The 18,296-nt window shown below is 34.2% G+C and overlaps 4 protein-coding genes across 10 annotated transcripts; 2 read left to right on the forward strand and 2 right to left on the reverse strand.

Moving 5' to 3' along the window:
• On the forward strand, positions 25 to 2,668 carry LOC109357472 (transmembrane emp24 domain-containing protein p24beta2-like). Its single transcript, XM_019601453.1, has 5 exons — positions 25 to 162; positions 283 to 483; positions 1,290 to 1,476; positions 1,604 to 1,711; positions 2,351 to 2,668. Exons 2-5 carry the CDS (start codon positions 283 to 285, stop codon positions 2,482 to 2,484), a joined length of 630 nt encoding a protein of 209 aa, XP_019456998.1. The 5' UTR covers positions 25 to 162; the 3' UTR covers positions 2,485 to 2,668.
• Positions 4,209 to 7,837, reverse strand: LOC109357176 (acetyl-CoA acetyltransferase, cytosolic 1). The gene is made up of 13 exons (XM_019600954.1): positions 7,754 to 7,837; positions 7,561 to 7,618; positions 7,371 to 7,469; positions 7,113 to 7,286; positions 6,927 to 7,032; positions 6,708 to 6,846; positions 6,470 to 6,613; positions 5,995 to 6,080; positions 5,397 to 5,496; positions 5,129 to 5,239; positions 5,005 to 5,046; positions 4,755 to 4,841; positions 4,209 to 4,615 (listed from the first exon to the last, which is right to left on the reverse strand). The coding sequence occupies exons 1-13, from the start codon at positions 7,820 to 7,822 to the stop codon at positions 4,526 to 4,528; spliced, it is 1,305 nt and encodes a 434-aa protein (XP_019456499.1). The 5' UTR covers positions 7,823 to 7,837; the 3' UTR covers positions 4,209 to 4,525.
• On the reverse strand, positions 10,169 to 12,805 carry LOC109356898 (fasciclin-like arabinogalactan protein 2). 4 transcript variants are annotated; one of them, XM_019600519.1, is made up of 3 exons: positions 12,729 to 12,805; positions 12,273 to 12,685; positions 10,169 to 11,054 (listed from the first exon to the last, which is right to left on the reverse strand). In XM_019600519.1, exons 2-3 carry the CDS (start codon positions 12,649 to 12,651, stop codon positions 10,216 to 10,218), a joined length of 1,218 nt encoding a protein of 405 aa, XP_019456064.1. In that variant the 5' UTR covers positions 12,652 to 12,685; positions 12,729 to 12,805; the 3' UTR covers positions 10,169 to 10,215. The 4 variants fall into 4 exon arrangements, with proteins under 4 accessions (XP_019456064.1, XP_019456062.1, XP_019456063.1 ...); XM_019600517.1 differs by lacking the exons at positions 12,273 to 12,685; positions 12,729 to 12,805 and adding exons at positions 11,196 to 11,608; positions 11,652 to 11,726; XM_019600518.1 differs by having other exon boundaries at positions 12,273 to 12,746.
• Positions 14,675 to 17,900, forward strand: LOC109356899 (SNF1-related protein kinase regulatory subunit beta-2-like). 4 transcript variants are annotated; one of them, XM_019600524.1, is made up of 5 exons: positions 14,675 to 14,839; positions 16,460 to 16,791; positions 16,986 to 17,116; positions 17,219 to 17,390; positions 17,467 to 17,900. In XM_019600524.1, the coding sequence occupies exons 2-5, from the start codon at positions 16,600 to 16,602 to the stop codon at positions 17,782 to 17,784; spliced, it is 813 nt and encodes a 270-aa protein (XP_019456069.1). In that variant the 5' UTR covers positions 14,675 to 14,839; positions 16,460 to 16,599; the 3' UTR covers positions 17,785 to 17,900. The 4 variants fall into 4 exon arrangements, with proteins under 4 accessions (XP_019456069.1, XP_019456066.1, XP_019456068.1 ...); XM_019600521.1 differs by lacking the exon at positions 14,675 to 14,839 and adding an exon at positions 15,969 to 16,262; XM_019600523.1 differs by lacking the exon at positions 14,675 to 14,839 and adding an exon at positions 15,992 to 16,042.

Raw genomic sequence — 18,296 nt, forward strand, 5'->3', positions numbered from 1 at the left:
TCACGACGACGCCGTTTCCAGTTTCACTTTAAACTAAACGCTTGGAACTTAAACTGCGTTGTGTTTTGTTCTTTTTGTTGTTCCGCTTTTTCACATTGGGGTCTCTTACAAGATCAAACTCAAATCGCTTCTAGTGAATAAGAATTACCCAGAATAAAAAAGGTATCTTATTTTATATTAATTGTGATAAAGTATATATTTTTATATATATTATTTTGTATGGATCGGTGTTTGAATGAATTGTAATATGGATAATTGATTGATGAATTGTTTTGAATATAGATGGGAGATGTTATGGTGGTGATGTTAGTAATAGTGTGTGGATTGTTAATGAAAGGGTCAGAAGGGATAAGATTTGTGATAGATAGAGAAGAGTGTTTCTCACATAATGTGAAATATGAGGGAGACACTCTTCATCTTTCCTTCGTTGTTATTAAGGCTGATTCACCTTGGCATTACGGTAATGAAGGTGTTGATCTTGTGGTATGTATGCTTTCTTCATTTTTTATTTTATTTTTTATTTGTTGCTATTATTGTTTCTTAATTTCGTGAATTTGATGATATATCAGAATTACATGCTTTCTCATCCCACAGACTAAACTGCTTCAAGAGATCCACTTTTAGGGACTAAACATGTCATTTCTTATCTCTGAATATAGCCATGAGTAACAACACTATTGGACCAAACTGATTATGTACTCATTTGTTATGCCTCCTTGTTCATTCTTTACATTGATTCTTGCTTTAACTCCATCTCATTCATTCTCACAACTAGTCAAAGTTTCTTTCTTGTCCACTTCTTAAGTTTTCAACTCTGATTTATGATATTTGGTGTTCACACTTTAGGATAGGAGTCTATTTTCAAATTTCTATTGAGTGAATTGAAATAAAGGCCCATGAATAAAAACTGGCAGGAATGCATTGTGATTCTCAAATCCCATGTTAAACTATTTGAGTACACTATAGTGAAAAATTCATGGCAATCAAATACCTGATTAGTAATAGCTGTATCAATTGTAAAGACTTAGGAACCAACTTCAAGGTTTAAAATAGTAAGTTCTTTTGGTTCAGGTCTTGTAAAGATGCTACTCATCATGTATGCCTAAGAATTTATTTATGGTACATTATCTAATGATCCACATTCACTTATCTAGTGACATTTATATCTCAGGCATATATTCAAATCCCTATCAGTGTTGACATGTATTTATGTCCTTTCTTTTTACTTACTAGCTAGTACCCTCCATGAACATGTTGAATGTAATAACTTCACAATGCATGAATTCCAGGTAAAGGGTCCATCTGGTGATCAAATTCACGATTTTCGTGACAAGACCAGTGATAAATTTGAGTTTGTGGCACAAAAATCTGGGGTCCATAAATTCTGCTTCACCAACAAATCTCCTTATCATGAAACCATTGATTTTGATGTACATGTTGGTCACTTCTCTTACTACGAGCAACATGCAAAAGATGGTAAATGCCTCTGCTGTCAAATCACTTGTATATTTTAGTCTTAAATTTATTTGAGTCAAAAACCGCTCTTTAAATTTTGTAAGTCTGAAGAAAGGAGAGAACTAAACTTTTATGACTGGTCTGGCAGAGCATTTCACCCCTTTGCTGGAGCAGATAGCGAAGTTGGAGGAAGCTCTTTACAACATTCAGTTTGAACAGCATTGGTTAGAGGCCCAGACTGATCGCCAAGCAATAGGTATTATTTTATTTAGGCCTTACTTTTTTGCTTATCTCAAAATTCCTGTATGTGACGAACCCAAGAATAGAACTGAGAATGGAATTGGATGATGGATTGAAAAAAAGAACAATAATAGGAGAATCAAACTCTTCTCCAAGGGTTTCCCCTTTCACAGAGGCCTAACACTTTGCCGACCCACTCTCTGCTATATTTTTGCAAACTAACAATTCTCGATGTACCCTCTTCCCTCTATTTATCTACTTTCAATCCTTCTAACAGACTAGCTAACTGCTCTCTCATCACAATTACCCTTTTACCTTATATCCTAACACTACATAAAATATATCGTACATAACTAAATATGACTTATTTGTATGCTTTTGTTACGAACTAAGTTAGTCAATCAAGTTAAGAAACCCTGATGCAGTTGCTTTTAAAGTTTATGTACTTCTGTGCCATTTTCCTCACGGTTAAATGCATACATCATTCAGAAAGATGGCAAAAGCCAATGCTTTAGCACAACTCTTACTTAGCTGAATAAATCGAGAGCAATGAAACCATCTTTAGTTGTTAAACCACATTCTTGCTTTTGAAATAACTCTTGTTGAGTGGGAATGCAATATAATGTTGTTCCCTTATTTGCTTGAATAAATGCAGTGAATGATGCAATGAGCCGAAGAGCAGTGCACAAGGCGATCTTTGAATCGGCAGCTCTGATCGGAGCAAGTGCACTCCAAGTCTACCTTCTTCAGCGTTTGTTTGAACGAAAGTTGGGAACCTCTAGAGTTTAGAGATGTTAATTGTGATAGAGACCCTGTAACTTATTACAAATCAGAGTTTTATTTTAAACTTTGTTTGGCATTATATGGATAATTTATATTACTAGTGCTTTCCTGAACTCACGATAACATGTTATTTATTGCAAGTTACATTTAATTTCCTTCAATATTTACAGTGGTCATATGAGCTCCATGTGAAATCTAAGCTTTTAGTCTTCTCTATCCTCTTTGTTCTTCACTTGTTTCTAGTTGTATGTATATGAAGGGTTCCCTAAGCTTATAGCCGGAGATTAGTTCTTTTATTAGATGGGTAGGGATTCCAAAGTTGGTTTTGCCTATCTCAATAAAGTATTTTACATACACACAATATATATATATATATCAAATGGAACCTAACTATCTACCAACCAATTGTGTTGGATATAAACAAAAAATCAAACTTTATATGTATTAAAGACAGTTAATGCTGGAGACTAAATTCATTAATTTTCATTTCATATTAGTCTTTTTCTTTATTTACTCTGCTGAAATTGTGTTGTCTGTGGTCAAAGAAATTTTTAAGCATTCCAGTTACAAATACATTTCTTAGTTTTATTTTAAATTATAGTATTATTAAAAAAAAATACAATTAGTGGTGAATGTCCAATATAGCCGAAACGTGGTATATACTCAATCAAGTAAAGTATGCCTAATACCCTCGAGAGAAGACGATTTTTCACTCATACAATTTAAGCTAACTCGTTCTTGATATTCCCGTACATAAGTACGGGTATAAACATAAACATTTATGAACCTACATTACTCACGATAATATACATAAAAATAAGTTGACAGTGAAGTGGATAAATTATAATATTAGTTTCCAATTTAACATAGCGGTCTGGATGATTCAATATATTTAAATCTATATATTATTATTATTTCAACATCTCAAATATTGACTATCGAAAATTGAGTGGAAAATTGGATGCAAAGAAATCTTTTGATTAGATTTGAGCGGTTTGAAATGGATTGTATTTGAACCCCTTTCTATTTGGTCATAGTGAATGGTTGCAATGAATGTTGAGTTCAAACAAGTAACATCCTAAACCAAACATTAAGCTCAACAGTATCAGAGGAAGAGATATCACCACCACCACCATACCCATCTCTTCTTATTTCTCTCCTTTCTTCCATCTTACTTGTAATGACTTATATATATACATTATACACATACACAGAGAGAGAGAGAGAGAGAGAGAGAGAGAGAGAGAGAGAGAGAGGACCATACTCATAACTCATAAGTGTGGTATGGTCTGTGCTTGATTGCTAATACATAATGGTGTAGGTAAGGAATTGGCTCAGTCCACAAGGTCTTCAGTGTTAATAGAGATGTGACCATACTCTAGTGAGCCTCAGGACCCAACTCACCAAAACATTGTGTTTAAAAGGAGGATTTATTTGATATTCAAGTAGTTATTAGTATTAGTTATTTGATATTTTGCTGGCTAGTACTGGACGTGTTTTTTATATGAGACCAGTGAGCATCTTTCTTCTCTTTAAAATCAATTTTAAGGTGATTTTCCAACCTTAGTCTTCATAATGACATCACTAACCCATTGTTGGAGACTAATATTTTTTAAGGCACGAGATTGCCAAACTAATATTTTCCACACTATTAGAGTTTAAAATTGCTATGAATGGGTGTTCTCAGAATAATCTGTCTCTACCGCTATTTCAGTTCTAAACACATTTTAGCAAAGCATAGGAATCACTGTAACCTTGTGTTTGAAATAAGAACTGAAATTATTCATGTCTAACCAAGTACATGCACCAGTAACTTATTGCTGAGAACAAAAATGCAGATAATATTGCTCCATATAGCCCATACCCTACTTTGATGCTAAGGGAAGTCTACTTTCACAAGAACTGAGACATAAATCCAACTATTAGGTAGCTAAACTCCGCTCCAACCTTTCCATTTTATCCTTGTTATCAGTTCCAAATTTGCAGGTGCACATGCTAAAGTGGGAGGCAGAGTTTGTTGAACTTTGCAAAAATACTGAAAAAACGCTTACAGAAGTTCCACAACAAGGGCAGAGGCACCACCTCCTCCATTGCAAACACCACCAACTCCATATTTCCCATTTTTCTGCCTCAATACCTGCATGCAGTGACATTTAGACTAACTGGCACAAAAAAGAGCCTTCAATATTATGGAATATTCTTGAGTGAACAAGAGAGATTTTTTTGCACTTGCAAGAGGATGCATAAATATATATAAGTTATCAACTGAAACTCACCCCCAAAAGTGTCACAAGGATACGAGCACCACTGCAACCAAGAGGATGGCCCAAAGCTACAGCTCCACCATGGACGTTTACTTTCTCCTGTGAAAAGATATTCACTTGAGTAAAAGGAATAAATGGAAGTTGATAGCTGTTTTAATGGCCCCGATAAAACAGCATGAAAATTTCAAAACACACACAAATAGTATCTACACAGATATGAAAAGATTACAACTTTCCATGATGACAAGGGATAACAACTCACTGAATCAAGTCCAAGAAGTTTCTGATTTGCAAGAGCCACAACCTACAGATAGCAATGAGAAGGAATAAAATTCACCGCATCATAAATTGATGAGACATATTAAAAGTTTGGTATGAAATCCTACCGCAAAGGCTTCATTTATTTCATAAAAATCAATTTTTGAAGCTTCCAACCCAGCATTGGAAATAGCTTTGGGAATGGCAAGGGATGGAGCTGTTGTAAATAATTCTGGTTCCTGCACAATCCAGCCTCATAAGAGCATGAAATCATACTACTAATATACCAGACACTAAAAATTAATGTGAATACCAAAATGTTTTATTTCCTTTTCATTTCTCACTTTTTTTAATCACCTAAATGTCTAGTTCATATTTAGAATATGTTTTAAATACCTGAGCAGCATCAGCATATCCAGTGATTTTTGCGATAACTTGAAGCCCAAGCTTCAGTGCCTTCTCTCCACTTACCAAAACTAATGCAGCAGCACCATCACTGTCACCAAAAGCAATTTCATATTTAGTAAAAACCATGCCTTGTGCCAAACTAGAACTTATAAAATAATACGTCAACTAATAGCATTTGAGCGCTTAAAGGCTTCAGCTAATGCAAACTCAATATTTAACAGAGTGAATAAATGAAGCAAATAAGGCATGAATATAACTCTGTAACTGAAGACGATATATGAAGAAAATTTGTCTGCCTGAAGACATTCTCTGCTTCTATGCTTGCAAGTGTGAGTGAAAGATTAACAACCACTGTTCCCTTACTATATTTCCTAATTGACCAATTCCTCCATGTAAATATCACTACGCCAATGTCTGGTTCCCTTCTTTTCCCCCACTAAATCACTTGAGTCTCCATGGTTAGTTAATGTTTAATTGATCCAATGAATCATTTTGAGTACCATGTGTATTTTGAAGAATAATTAGTTGACAAGGGTGCCCAAATACAAACATGATAAATCTTAACAAATTCAGATAACATATTAACCTTATGCTGGAAGCATTGCCAGCAGTAACGGAACCTCCATTCTCCTTGAAACTTGGCCGGAGTTTGCGTAACTTGGCAGCATCAAACTGACATGACAAAAAGAAAAATATAAGGATATTCTAGTTTACATTCAAATGTATGTATTAACAAAATTAATGACTACAATAATTTAATAGGGCCACAGCTAGAAGTATCACAGACATAATTGTTCTTTGTTTAAGATAAAAAATATTACAAACTCCATTCCCCACTTTTTCTGATTCGATTTTCACATTAGCAGACATGGAGGTATAATTTACAAAGGAGAACACGCATATCAACATTTTCATGCCTAGATCTTTTAGCATATGTTTGACAGTTGACACTATGGAAAATAAGGGAGATTAATGAATACAGATGAAGACTTTATAGACATGTATTTTGTATGCGGATCATATATATTTAGTAACAAGTGTTATTTTATTCAGGTGATTACCTTTCCTAGACCTTCATCCTTATCAACAACTATTGATGGTCTTCCCCTTCCACCAGGGACTTCAACTGGAACAATTTCCCATGTGAACCCACTATTTTCTTGAGCAGCAATTCCACGTTCAAAACTCTGAACGGCGTAGTTATCCTGAAAAGGAAGAGAGAGGCATCAGCAAAAGTCTATAATAATGGTTCTTCTGAAAGCATGAAACCTTTCCAAACATAAATTAATCTTAAATTACCTGGTCATCTCTTGTTATTGCATGGTTATCTGCACACAGTTCAGCACACACTCCCATCCCAACATCCTTATAAACATCCCACAGACCATCTTTCAACATACCATCAACAAGTGAATCATGTCCAAGACGGGACCCTTTCCTGAACTTGTAGTATGGAATCAGTTTAATTCAAAAGAAGAACAAATCTTAGAAAAGTGTGAGATAAAAGGCAATAGTAACCTTGCTTCTGCCAAGTACTTAGGTACATTAGACATGCTTTCCATACCACCAGCCACAACAACATCATTTATGCCTAATTGAATACTCTGTGCGGCAAGCATGGTAGCTGCAATAACGAAAAGAAGATTAAAATGGTTGTTGTAATGAGTAAAAAGAGAATTGTTGAGATAATAATAAATGGGGCACCTTTCATCCCTGATGCACAAACTTTGTTAACAGTGGTGCATGCTACTGAATTGGGTAGTCCAGCTCCAAGGGCAGCTTGTCTGGCAGGAGCTTGTCCCAAATTAGCACTGAGAACATTCCCAAAAAATACTTCTTGCACAAGTGATGGATCAACATTAGCCCTTTTAAGAGCAGCTACATAACATTAACAATGATGAGTAATGAGTAAGCGCAAAGAGAGGTTATATTAGAAATTTAGAATAGATATAGTTTAGTTACCTTGAATAGCTATAGAGCCGAGTTTGGTGGCAGGTAGCGATGAGAGAGTACCAAGAAACGCACCCATTGGTGTACGTGCTACACCGACAACGCAAACATCTGCAGAGAATAGAGAAAAGTAAAAGGAAAAAGAAACGAGTTTAGAAGATATGTTTGTTCATATTAAGGAAAAAGGATAATTGAGAAAGACCTCTAGGGTTGATGGAATCTGGAGTTGGAGCCATTGAAAATGAAAATGAAAATGAAATCTGAAATCGAAAACATAAAACAAATAGATCAATAAATGTAAGTAGGATCTGAATGGTAAATGATAGATGAAGATGAGAGATAGGGATGGATCATGAATGAGAGAGAGAGAGAGATCTGAAGAGAAGGGATGTTACGTTATTATTATTATCGTTGTGTTGTTGGTTTGAAAGATGAATTGAAATGTGAAAGTGAATAACAAACATTGTTTATATACTCTCATTCCCAACCATCTTGCTACACGCGAGCTCCACGCATTCCGCATTTTTCTATTTTCTATTCTCTATTCTCTATTCTCTATTTTCTTTTTCTCATCTCCTTCAATATCGTCTTTTTTTCTTTTTACTATCAAAGAAGGTTATATGTTTTGAGTTTGATTCATTTAAAATATTTATATTTGAATTTAATTTATTAACTCATTTAAAATTTGATTATTTTTTCTTGGATGAATTTCCTTTCTAAATTATTTGAAAATTTTGAAATTGGTTCCTAAACTTTAAAGATTTATATTTAGGTTATTGAACCTTAAAATATTTTATGATTGAGTTGTACGTAGAGTTACTTGTTAGGGTCAATCTTTATTTTGTTTGGTGAAATGTGTTGGCATTTTTAGAAGGGGTGTATAACTTAACTTTTAACAAATACTTAATTTCATTTATGGGCTGAGACAGTGATGCTCTACATTTTGCTAATGTTGGGTACATTGTGTTGGTGTGGACTAGTGAGGAAGGGTAAATATTGATTTTGTATTGGGTACATTGTGTGGGGTGGACTAGTGAGGAAGCACAACTTTTTCAGCTAAGAATCACACGCAGTTAACAATGGAAGAACAATTGTTAAACTTAAAACACGAGATACACGCATATTATTTTTAAAATTTTCAGATGAAGTCATATCATACGTGCTGAAACTAATGTGGAAATTGGACAGTTTTTTAATTTTTTTGTAGGTCCTTGTTAGGTATCCCAAAATACAAGAGTTTGTTATTTGTTTATATAATCATATTCATCTCCATATATACATAGCCGGCTATGGATTGTAAGAACAATAATATTGTTTAATGTGCTTATTCCTTGCCCACGAACTAGAGAATTATATTTGAATTAGACCCCATTAATATGTTCTTTCTTACTACCACTTTGTTTTTAGGTAATAAAAAGAGAAGTAATGTGTTGTTGTACACTCCACTGCTTAAAAGATATCCTATTCCACATCAACACCAACATTTCCAGGATGGGTATCAGAATTAAACAATCCTGTTTTCAATATCTCTAACACATGAAACAATAAAATTCATAATTTCTTTACTCACTATTTTTAGCAACAATCATCATCAAGCCACATTGCTACACTTTATTCTCTCCTTTTTAATTTTAAACATAGGAATGTAGCTGTTTTACTCAATCTAGGGAACCAAAAAATACAACCTCATGCAACATCAGCTATTACTATTAGATTATTCACTTTGAGATGTGCACCTGAATCAGCACGTGATGAGATCCGAAATCGATCATAACCACATCAAGTTAAAGTTAATATATCCGCCTGATTTATTATAATACCTGTCTCAGAACCAAAATCAAAGTAGGAGGAGCAGTTAAGAAATAATATGCACATAGTTAAAACTTATAAGCTACCTGCATCTTTTCTAATGTACAAGTAGAACTATGGTTTGTTGGGCCTTGCTAATGTGAAGATTGTCTTACAACCCTGCCCCTTTTATTTTTTGATTATCAGTCATTGTCCCAATAATATCTAAAATAAAAACTGTTTCCTTCTTGTTGGAACAAAGGTTATAGGTTATCCATTTAAAAGCATGTTTCATTCTTTATTCCGGATTAATTAAAATGTTATTTTTTCTTTTTATTTATGTAACAGTATCTAATTAATTTAGGACATAAAATATGATATATTTAAAGACAAGTTATTTCCATTCTTGATGTTGGTGATCTTTGATCATTTCTTAAGTGTTGTGTACTTTCTCATGATATCCTTAGGAAAAAATAGATATTGCTATATATCAACATGGTAGAAAATAACAACCAGGTAGACAGAATAATCTCATGCATATTTTTTTAAATATTTAAATGCATGACAAATCAACTATTGCATTACAAATAAATTAGAAAATAACAATAGTGATTCCGAAAACTGATATAACATATATTCAACTATATATGTATATATAATATGAGCATATACGATTTTTTCATACACTGATCTATCTCCTTAGTATCATATTTGTGCATCAAAACTTGTGTAACAGAAAAATAAACAATAAGAAATGTTATCAATTCTTTATATGCATACATACTTGACATCCCAGCTGGCAGATGACTTACTTAAGCCAGATCTACCCACACTTCTCCAAAAGACAATTAAATAAATGAGAAAAATATAATTAACAAATATAGACATAAGAGATTAAAAAAAAAAGTACAGTGTCCCAAACATGTGGGTGTGTCTGTCACTGTTTTATTTCCATCATCACATTAATAATCACAAAAAAGAAAAAGAATCTTTCACATAGCTGTATACCCACCGACACTCCATGCTATGAAAATATGCAATATAATGCAAACCAAATTTAATTAATTAATTAAAGAACCAAAAACCCAATAAAGAAAGTGAAGAACAGCATGATGAGTGTGACCCCATCCTTTGCTCCATTGTTATCATCAGCAGCTTTTTGATCATCTGCTTCATCATTAGCACCTGGCCCATCTGCTGGTGCATCAGCTGATGAATCTTCCTTCCCCTTCTTACTACTCTTCTTCTTTGAAGCTTTAGGTGACTCTGCAGGTGCCAAATCATTCACCTTAAACAACTCTCTAGGCAACAACACCTTGTTAATCTTATATGCCACAAAAGGGTCTTGATCTATCAATGTCCCTACTATGCTTGCTGTCACAACTTTGGTTTGTAGTTTCACATCTTCCCCATTGTTTTGTACTGTGAAATCATACTTGTTGGCTCCTTCAGTGGCCAAAGTGTTAACAACACCATTAGTTGATTTCAAAAGTTGCAAGGACTCATAAACAGGAATACCGTGATATAGAAGCAATGAAACCTTCTTAGCATCAGTTAGATTCTTGTACTTTGGGATGAAATCATTGACAGCAGAGTCAGTTGGGCAAAATACTGTTAACCCTCCATTAATGTTTTCTTCAAAGGTTGGAAGAGCCTTTGAAACTCTTAGCAGATCTGCAAAGGCTTTGCAACCTTGTTTGGACATGATTGAGATAAGGTTGATGGCGCTAGGTGCTGAAGTTGGTGCCTCAGCATCAGCAGAGCTCAAGGGTTGACTGATTTGAAGGATTGAGATATCGTATGAAACTTCATCAATGGATTTGACATAGAATGAATGAAGTGAACCGTCGTTGTCTTCTGCTCCAAACCCTACTTTCCCTCCTTTAAGGTTTGTTATGTTCACGTAACCTGCAATACAATCAGGGATGCATATATATATACAGAAAGTATAAGAGAAAGGGGTCGAACATAAAATAAAAGATGTTCATCTTACACTACTACTTTTCTGGACAAGTTTTTTAACAACTTATAATTGTTAATGAAAAGTACCTGCAGTGCCATCAGCGGCTCCGGTTGCCTGGAAAACTGAGGAGACCAAGGTGGTTCCATTTGTGATGTGATGAAGTTTGATGGCGCCAAAGTAATCGACTAAGATGTGGAGGGAGAGGACGTTTTTGAGAGTGGAGATGGAGAGGTGTTTGTCAAGAAGAGATTGCATTCCGGCATTGTTGATGGCGAGGACGGTGATGGTACGGCGGCGGTTGATCTCATCGGCGAGGTGAGTGACGGAGAGGTAGTGGTTGTAGGTGGAGAAGTCAGGGTGGTTGGCTAGAATATGAGTGATATTGTGAGCTTCAGTAGTTGAAGAAGAATTCAGAATAATCATGAGAGAGAAGAAAAGTAGAGTGGAAAATGTGAGAAGGTTCATTTTAATTTGGAATAGTAGTAGCAAATAGGTAATAGGTGTAGTAAGGGATATGATAATGGAATGAGGGTATGTAGGGATATTGATTTAGAAGGGATAAGAAGGTAGAGGAGAGTGGTAATGTATGTATGTTTTATAAGGAATAGAGAATGGAGAATAGGTAGAGATGAGAATGTGTTTGTTTCATTGTTTGTGTAATTTGTGATTGATTGCTGAGAGGACAAATAATGCCAGGTTGGTTATAGGTAGTGCATGGACCCCATGCATGCATAGATTGATTGGCTTATTGTAATGAGGGAGATCATTATAAGAATATATCTATGCTATTATTATTATTATTATTATTATTATAAAAGAGAGAATATGGTGTATGTCACATTCACTATTCTTGAGGAGAAGAAAATTTCCAAACTGCATGAGCATCTCACCGACACTTGTAGACCCCACCCCACTTCTTTGAAAAAGGGATCTTCTTCATATATAGGTAAGTGCTTGTTGCTTTTAATGTTTTGAATCATAAAAATGTAAGTTATATGATAAAATTGTCACACTTCCTTTTCCAATAATACAATCAGGGATGCATATATATATACAGAAAGTATAAGAGAAAGGGGTCGAACATAAAATAAAAGATGTTCATCTTACACTACTACTTTTCTGGACAAGTTTTTTAACAACTTATAATTGTTAATGAAAAGTACCTGCAGTGCCATCAGCGGCTCCGGTTGCCTGGAAAACTGAGGAGACCAAGGTGGTTCCATTTGTGATGTGATGAAGTTTGATGGCGCCAAAGTAATCGACTAAGATGTGGAGGGAGAGGACGTTTTTGAGAGTGGAGATGGAGAGGTGTTTGTCAAGAAGAGATTGCATTCCGGCATTGTTGATGGCGAGGACGGTGATGGTACGGCGGCGGTTGATCTCATCGGCGAGGTGAGTGACGGAGAGGTAGTGGTTGTAGGTGGAGAAGTCAGGGTGGTTGGCTAGAATATGAGTGATATTGTGAGCTTCAGTAGTTGAAGAAGAATTCAGAATAATCATGAGAGAGAAGAAAAGTAGAGTGGAAAATGTGAGAAGGTTCATTTTAATTTGGAATAGTAGTAGCAAATAGGTAATAGGTGTAGTAAGGGATATGATAATGGAATGAGGGTATGTAGGGATATTGATTTAGAAGGGATAAGAAGGTAGAGGAGAGTGGTAATGTATGTATGTTTTATAAGGAATAGAGAATGGAGAATAGGTAGAGATGAGAATGTGTTTGTTTCATTGTTTGTGTAATTTGTGATTGATTGCTGAGAGGACAAATAATGCCAGGTTGGTTATAGGTAGTGCATGGACCCCATGCATGCATAGATTGATTGGCTTATTGTAATGAGGGAGATCATTATAAGAATATATCTATGCTATTATTATTATTATTATTATTATTATAAAAGAGAGAATATGGTGTATGTCACATTCACTATTCTTGAGGAGAAGAAAATTTCCAAACTGCATGAGCATCTCACCGACACTTGTAGACCCCACCCCACTTCTTTGAAAAAGGGATCTTCTTCATATATAGGTAAGTGCTTGTTGCTTTTAATGTTTTGAATCATAAAAATGTAAGTTATATGATAAAATTGTCACACTTCCTTTTCCAATAATAGGGAGTATCCTTACTCCACTTCTATGCTCTCTACACAATAGGTTCGATATTGGAATATGTAATTATGTACGAGATATATTAACTAAGCAATTAGAACAACGTTTACTCTTTAGGGCAACTTGCATTAATCAGTAGATTGTGGATGGTTCAACCTGGTTTACTGCTTGAACTTCTGTTGCTCAAATATCCGTGCTTTGCATCTCAACTTATGATTAGGTATAATTATCTTCAGGCTTGCTCAAAGAAGACTAAGAATGAAAATTTGTGGAGGTGAATATTGTTGGGCTTAACCCACATTTTGAAATAAAAATACAATGTCACGTTTTGGTGATCACGGCTACAATCTGGCAACAATTTTCAAATAGTGTTTATATATACATATATAGGCTACGGTTTCTGATGCTCATACTTAAAGTTTGGTAAAATATACCTACGCTTCAGAAGGTGTTGTATGTCCTATGCCATGCTTTTTAGTAAATAGCGTGCAGGGAAGTCAAAAATGGTATAGTGACAGTTTTGGCTCAATAATAATAATAATACTCCAATAAACATGTTTAAGCATTTTCCCCCTTCTAAATGAGCATCCATAATAATTGTTCAAAGATAAATAGATCAAGCTTTAAATTGGTTCATACATAGTTGTCATTATAATATTTTAATATTGTGCCACCCAATTTTGAATAAACAATAAATCAAAGGACATTAGTGTGGTGCACCCACTACTTGTATTGTCTCAATATTCAATGGTAGGGTTGTCTATGAAGAAGAATGGAGTAAAGAAAGTGTTATTAATCCAAAGAAAGTTACAGAAGCTTCCGAGGGACATTGTCTATATTTGATTCTTTTCTTTGTATTTGGTTTTGGGATAAAAATATCATAACCAAAGTTAAGAATTAGGTGCAACAATGTCAGCCAAAAGAGATAAGATAGTTAGGATTTAATAAAGTTTGAAGAGTGAAAGAAGGCAGCTACTTATATACCTCCAAATTGACGTGAAACTTGTGAACTATATATCTACTTCCATTTGATACCATTTTTCGATAGCAGATAGAAGCGGTGGTTCATTTGTTGAGTTGACAATAGGTATTACATTAGCTTTTACTACTCCCCGAATAATCCCATTTGATGATGTTCTTTTTCTGTTATCCCACCATACCAACAAAAAAAAACCAAGACTATGTTAGCATTTAACAATGAATAAGTAACACATTTAACAAGATTTCAACAGTTTTAGTCCCATCCACTCCTTGTCATTGATCTTCACTTGTTTTAATTCCTTTATTTTAGATTCTTGAAGAGAAGAAATATACCTAATAATTATGGCAGGCATGTGTTTTAGTTAGAGTTTGTTATCATTAATTGGATGGTTAAAAGGAGATGCCCACTTCCTCCATAATTTGCTCTCACAAAACTTTAATGGATTAAGACATTGCTCAACTAGCTAGCACCAATTATGCTGACTCTTTTTAGAAAATATAAAACAAACCACATGGGAAGATGGATACTTAATTAAGGGACTTTGCTATGAGAGGCACTAGTAAAGTTGGGTGGAATTTATGAAGGGATGGACCTACTTGTGTTACTTCCAAAGGCCTAAGCAAGAATATCTATCAATGCCTTAATGTACCTTTTCACATGCTTGTTCAAACTTTGGAATCCGGAGATGCTATTTTTGTCTCTTAATTTCGCAAAAGCACTTATATGCATTCTAGAAAAGATGCATACTTATATGCTTTAGGTCGTATGGGTGATGAATACAATTATTTGGGTTTGGCGCCCCCTTCCTTATGCATATGAATAATAATAGACTATATGATGACACATCAACTTTAATAACTTGAGAAGGGGAGAACCACAAAAATCTTACGTTAAAAGGCTTTTATTAATTAGATACATTATGGTCAATAAGAGTATGATTGATAATATTGTGAAGTAGTTAATCAACAAAAAATAATAAGTTATTTGTTGGTGTTTGATAAGATAATCTATGTCTTGTAAAGTATAAGCTTATATTATTTTACGCATATCAATCAGCCTATATAACTTATAAGTTACACACTTACACAAAGCCAAAATCCTCTACCCAACAAAGGATCTGTCACCACCTTGTGGCGCAACTTCTTGCTGGTTTTAATGGAGCAAACACACACACACACATAAGAAATAGATAAAAACCATCGTTGAATTCGATAACAAGACCCTTTGTGTTTATTATATAATTTGTTTACTTTGAATCGCAGCATACAAACATGCATGAATATGAAATAATAATAATAATAATGCTGTGTGTGACGCTTGCTGTTTCCCCATCACTTGCAACATAAAATTATTTATACCCTAATAAGGAATTTTGACAGATTGCAGTATAATTGCAATTGAAATTATTGGTTAGGATTATAGTTCATGCAGGTTATGGGCTCTTGATTTTCACTACTAATGTTTGTGTTAAATGTTTTTAATGGCAAAAAAGGTGGTTCACTAGTATTAATATAATTAAACTTGATATTATGAAAGACAACAAACTGAGAAACAAGAAAGAAAAAGACAAAAATGAACATGTCAAATCACTCATGCTTTTCTGTTTAGACTATTTTAAGTACAACGTTATTATCTTATAATAAGTTAAATAACAAGTAGCAGCAATTTAGAATCTTTTTTCCTTTTACATATTCTTTCACTTTTACACAAGCCTGTTTTTTTTACTTTTGCATTCCATGTTTATAAAATTACACTCATTTATCATTTTCTAATATATTTTGAAACACTCAACATAATTTGCACTCCTCTTCTGGACCACCTAGGACATGAACATGAATTATGGAAAAAGTATGGACAGTACATTAGACAGTGTTTGGCTATTGTGTTTGCAATAGCATAGAAGGGGAACATTCTCCTTTAAACCAGAGTAGTCATAATAATTAGCCCACCTCAGAATCTTCCAAACTCATTGGGGAATATATAAAAGCTTGTATATTTTGTGCTCAGTTGCTTAAAGGCAGAGAAAAGTGGCATCCTCACAGAGATATATTTAATTATATATATAGAGGTTCATCAAACATTTCTAAAAAAAACTTTTACATTAACAACAATGTCACTTTTCTACCTTAAGTCAATTCCTGGGTTTAGTTCAAGGGTTTGTTTGTTTGTTTTGTTCTGTTTATTTATGTACAGACTACATAGATTGCTTTCTTTCTGTTTCTGTTTGTTTTCTTCTCTATCTAATGAACTTGTCGCGTTTTGCAGCAACTTCCCTTGTTGAGCATGGATATCTACCTTACTCACTTTTTGTGCTTGAGTTTTGGTATGGTAATTTGATTGATTCTGAGATCACAGTGATATTACAATAAAAATCCGGGTTGGTTGGTTTATTTTAAATTTCAGTAATGAGAAATAAGAGTGGTGATGGCACTTCTGGAGTTAACAAGGATGATGATGATGAGAACTATGAAGAACAAGAGATGCAATTTCTTCAAAGTGATGTGAATAATACCAATGGGTTCATAGATCCTTTGGTTCACTTACATCTGCATAGCCATGGAGCATGTCAACCACCACCTCCCTTGGTTATACAACAGGTTTGTTAGATGATCCCTTTTTGATTTGTTTATCAAATGTTATGTTTAGAAATGTCAAAATAAAGGAACTGATCTGAATTTAAAAAATCCAAATTTAATCAGAATTTAATTGACTGGAAACACAACACAACCTTAGTGATGAAGATAATGTGAGGGGAACACACAAATTTGAAATTGCTGTTGTTTCCATGCAGGCGCATGCATTGATGCAAAATGGAATGGTAGAATTTGTGGTACATGAAAGGTTGAAAAGTGTAAGGATGACATGGAATTATCCAGCCACCAGTGTTGCTATTGCAGGATCATGGGACAACTGGGAGAGCATGTTAGTAATGATCTAGTGTTGTTGCCTTTACATCAACAATCAACAATCATAGTATTATATATATATGATAAAGCTTTTTGTTTTTTGTTTTAATCATGTCAGGGAGGCCTTGCAGAATGCAGGTGGTGAAAGTAGTTTTGTGATAGTGAAAACACTGCCTATAGGTATCTATCATTACCGTTTCATTGTAGATGGTTATTGGACACATGCTCCACACTTCCCATCTGCTTATGTCATTTCATGCCATGCCTACAATAACATATTGGATTTGCAGGTATTTTCATCTTTCACTTTTCACTATACTTACTCCTTACTTTAATACTTGTTCATGATTAATCATATATCTACAGGTTTATGTCCAGGAAACACTGGGAAGGTTGTCTGATTTGGAAGATCCTCCATCGCCACCATCAAGTTATAATAACATATTCTTAGATGAAGGTGAGTTGAGTAAGCCTCCACCAGATTTGCCACCACAACTACCACTGACAATAAGAGAGGACCCTTCTACAGCAAGCAATAATCCATTTTCCCATAGACCACCTACACATGTTGAACTCAACCATCTATACATTCACAAAACTTATACTGATCAATGTGTCGCACTACAATCAAGTTATAGGTTTCAAAACAACTATGTTACTATGGTTCTGCGCAGGGAATTATGATGCAGCATGCATTTAAGTTATAATTAACTATTTATGTGCCAACGTTAGTTAAGATTGTTAATATAATATGTGGATGATTTGATTGGAATAGGAAAATGAAGAATTGCTTTCCATGTAAACAGTATAAGCGAATACTATTTATTCATAGATATCTTTGTGTGTGTTTAAAGATAGAGTGACTTTGGTAGCTATTTCTTGAATGTGTATGTACTTGAGCCACTACCTCCCCTTGTATTTGATGTTATGCATGTTGTTTACCAAGAAAAACTATAAGTAAAACAATTAAAAAAGATTTAAGAGATCAATACTTCATCAATAAATATAATTTATGTAACTTGTTAGATCCAATAAGTCTCTCCTAACCATATCAAATTGTTGTTAATAAATTAAATGCCCTTAAGCAAAAGGAAGGGTGTGAAGTGAAATTGAGGGAGAAAAACATTTAGAACATAAATAAAATAAAATTTTGAAACCGAAATAGAAATTACTAAGATAAAACCTTTGTCATTTAC

The sequence above is a fragment of the Lupinus angustifolius genome, chromosome LG09, assembly GCF_001865875.1.
Source record: "Lupinus angustifolius cultivar Tanjil chromosome LG09, LupAngTanjil_v1.0, whole genome shotgun sequence".
In the NCBI taxonomy this organism is placed as follows: Eukaryota; Viridiplantae; Streptophyta; class Magnoliopsida; order Fabales; family Fabaceae; genus Lupinus; species Lupinus angustifolius.